General features: G+C 45.9%; 1 protein-coding gene across 1 annotated transcript in view; it reads left to right on the top strand.

Moving 5' to 3' along the window:
- Nucleotides 1-2,287: 2,287 nt before the first annotated feature.
- LOC143299422 (uncharacterized) overlaps nucleotides 2,288-3,632 on the top strand; it is a 27,737-nt gene continuing 26,392 nt past the window's right edge. The window contains exon 1 of the mRNA XM_076612607.1: nucleotides 2,288-2,504. Coding sequence (XP_076468722.1) covers nucleotides 2,432-2,504 — 73 coding nt within the window. The 5' untranslated portion in view covers nucleotides 2,288-2,431. The remainder of the gene's footprint in view (nucleotides 2,505-3,632) is intronic.

Below are 3,632 nucleotides of genomic sequence, written 5' to 3'. Positions count from 1 at the left end.
GAAGGATGCCTATTCTCTCATATATATATATATATATATATCCTTCCCTTCCTATCTTTGTTTCTGTTTCTAGTACCCTCCCCCCTCCTCTCTCTCTCTCCCTCTCTCTCTATCTCTGACCGCAATATATACACATGAATACATGCTTACAGACATACACAAAAGCATATGCATGTGCGTGCTCGCATGTGTGTGTGTGTGTGTGTGCGTGTGCGTGTGTGTGTGTGTGTTTGCATGTGCAGCATTGTTTGTAGAAATACTTATTGATTGTGTGGCTTCATCTTAGCTCGTTCTCAGCGCAAAATCTCCTCCGTCTTTTTTCTGCTTTTTGTCCCCCGCCACAACCAATGAAATTTACACAAGGTCACTCAAATTGTGCCTATTTCTGTTTCAGTGACAACTTTGTTTCAAACACTGACAGATATCAAATCAGTACTGGCAGTGGTTTTCATTATTGCCACTGAAATGAACTCTTTTCGGCACATTTTTTTTTGTGTGGGTTATTTTCCTCCTACGAAAGCCCAGACGACTGTATTGTAGTAGCTTGCATGGCGTGTAAAAAATATCTTCAGTAGTCAGTGCAGGGCGTGACACAGGCCACAACAAGGAAGCAGGATTTCATGGCTGTAGGCCACACAGGACGGCAGGGGTGCGCCCAGTATCGGCAAATCAGCGATAGTAGAGTCTGTGGGGTCGATAACTGGTTGATATTAGACATAGCAAAAAAGGTCAGGCAAACACGAACACTATCCTGAACTTTGTCAACAGTCTGAAAACCTGAGCTCAAATCGAGTGTCAAGACCCTTCACCCCTTTATGCACCCTTCCTACTCCCCTCCACCTCACACACACACACACACACACACACACACACACACACACACACACACACACACACACACACACACACACTTCACTACTTACCCACCTTTCAGTACAAAGTTAGAATGAGTACAGAATATCTTTCAAACAGTTTCAGTATCAGTTGCTCAAGGAGGCGTCACTGCGTTCGGACAAATCCATATACGCTGCACCACATCTGCTAAGTAGATGCCTGGCCAGCAGCATAACCCAACGTACTTAGGCCTTGAGGGAAAAAAAAAGAAAAAAAGGTGAAATAAAATTAATTAAAAATAAAACAATAAATACATGATTTTGAAAATAAAATGATTAAAAAAAAGAAGAAAGAAAACGCACACACCATACTCACATCTCAGAACCCCACCACAAATTTTCATTCACACACACGCGCATGCACACACTGGTGACAAACACACACAAGCTCACGCACACGCATACACACACGCATACACACACACACACAAGTTTGTGGGTGCAGGTGCAAGGGAGGGCTTACCAACTACCCAGTAATTCTATCGGCCAAGATGTCCTTGAGCACAAAACAGCACACACACACACACACACACACACACACACACACACACACACACACACACACACACACACACACACACACAATCTGGTGGGTAAAAAGGGAAGGGCTCCAACCAACACCGTAATTCTATCTGCCAACGTGTTCTCAAGCACAGACACCCGTATATCAGTAAACAATGGAACTGGAACAGAATGTTAAATTCACTTCCGTGTTACCACACACTGGGTCGTTGTGCATCAAGTTGAGAAGACGACAGTCAGTGAGGGAGCTCAGAGCTGTTGACACGCACTTTGGTGGGAGAGAAACGGTGTGACTGTAGCTGTGTTGACCGTCCTCTGGTTGGAGAGAAACGGTGTGACTGTAGCTGTGTTGACCGTCCCCTTGTTGAAGAGAAACGGTGTGACTGTAGCTGTGTTGACCATTGACTGGTTGGAGAGAAACGGTGTGACTGTAGCTGTGTTGACCGTCCTCTGGTTGGAGAGAAACGGTGTGACTGTAGCTGTGTTGACCGTCCTCTGGTTGGAGAGAAACGGTGTGACTGTAGCTGTGTTGACCGTCCTCTGGTTGGAGAGAAACGGTGTGACTGTAGCTGTGTTGACCGTCCCCTGGTTGGAGAGAAACGGTGTGACTGTAGCTGTGTTGACCGTCTCCTGGTTGGAGAGAACCGGTGTGACTGTAGCTGTGTTGACCGTCCCCTGGTTGGAGAGAACCGGTGTGACTGTAGCTGTGTTGACCGTCCCCTGGTTGGAGAGAAACGGTGTGACTGTAGCTGTGTTGACCGTCCTCTGGTTGGAGAGAAACGGTGTGACTGTAGCTGTGTTGGCCGTCCCCTGGTTGGAGAGAAACGGTGTGACTGTAGCTGTGTTGACCGTCCCCTGGTTGGAGAGAAACGGTGTGACTGTAGCTGTGTTGACCGTCCCCTGGTTGGAGAGAACCGGTGTGACTGTAGCTGTGTTGACCGTCCCCTGGTTGGAGAGAAACGGTGTGACTGTAGCTGTGTTGATCGTCCCCCTGTCAGCACCTTGTGCTGGTGGCCATGGAGCGGACTGGCATTGGAGTGGTCTGGCTGTGTCTTGGCTGTGTGCTGGTCAGCGTTCAGGCCGACAATGGTAAGCTTTCTTTTCTGTCGTTTTCACTTCCCCCACTTTTCCCTCTACCTTTTCCACACCATCTTTTGTTTTGTGATCTTTTGTTGTGTACTTATATGGTTCAAACTCCCCACGGATGGGCTCTAAGTGCTTCACATGAAACAATACATATATATATTAGTGCATTATACAACACAACAGCACATGAAGACATACATGTGGCAAACAAGATCAGTATCCACCAATGCAATACTACAAATACATACATGTATACACACATGCACACATGCACGCATACATGAACGCATACACTCGCTTACTCAGTTACACACACACACAATTTTTTTTTCATTGATGGCTTGATGTAAAAAAAGCAATTGTAGCTTATTCAATTTACCATCATGAAATAAAATCTTGACTTGACTTCACACACACACACACACACACACACACACACACACACACACACACACACACACACACACACACATATGTTAGCATAGCAAAGAAACTCAGAGAGAGAGAGAGTTCCGTTTCTGCCAATGTGGTGTCAAGGCATGCAAACTGATGCAGACATCTGCTTGCACAAAAGCAACAACAACACAACTATAATAATAATAATAATAATAATAACAGTAAAAAGAAAGATAGAAAGAAAAGAAGTAGATCTACTCATCAAACCAACACAAGTAGGTCAGGCTTTGACTTTGGGGAGCAGTGAGAGAGAGGCGAGGGACAAGACTTTGTGTGTCACGCGCTGTGAGCCGGCTTTGTGTGTCACTTGTGTCACACATTCCAGCGCCAGATTACGTCCCGTTGGCAGATACACGGCAGTTCACACATGTCTGCCCTTCACACTTGAAGAATCACCAGTGTGCTCTTTGATTTTACTGAGTTTACTGCTCTTTCAGTTCCTGGGTGCTGTCCTGAGTCAGTTCTTTGCTTTGTCGTCGGGTTTGTTGTTTGATGCCATGTCAGAACAGTCACTGGCTGTTCGCTTGCCTCTGCTCTGTTTCTCTTTGTATCTCTTTCCACACACACACACACGTGCATACGTGCACACCCACCCACCAACACACACACACACACGACGCATGCGAGCTCATACACAATACAAAGACAGGCAGAAAAACAACAACTTTAAACAAC

This window comes from Babylonia areolata, chromosome 25 (assembly GCF_041734735.1).
Source record: "Babylonia areolata isolate BAREFJ2019XMU chromosome 25, ASM4173473v1, whole genome shotgun sequence".
Taxonomy (NCBI): Eukaryota; Metazoa; Mollusca; class Gastropoda; order Neogastropoda; family Buccinidae; genus Babylonia; species Babylonia areolata.
This window is presented reverse-complemented; position numbering and strand designations above follow the sequence as displayed.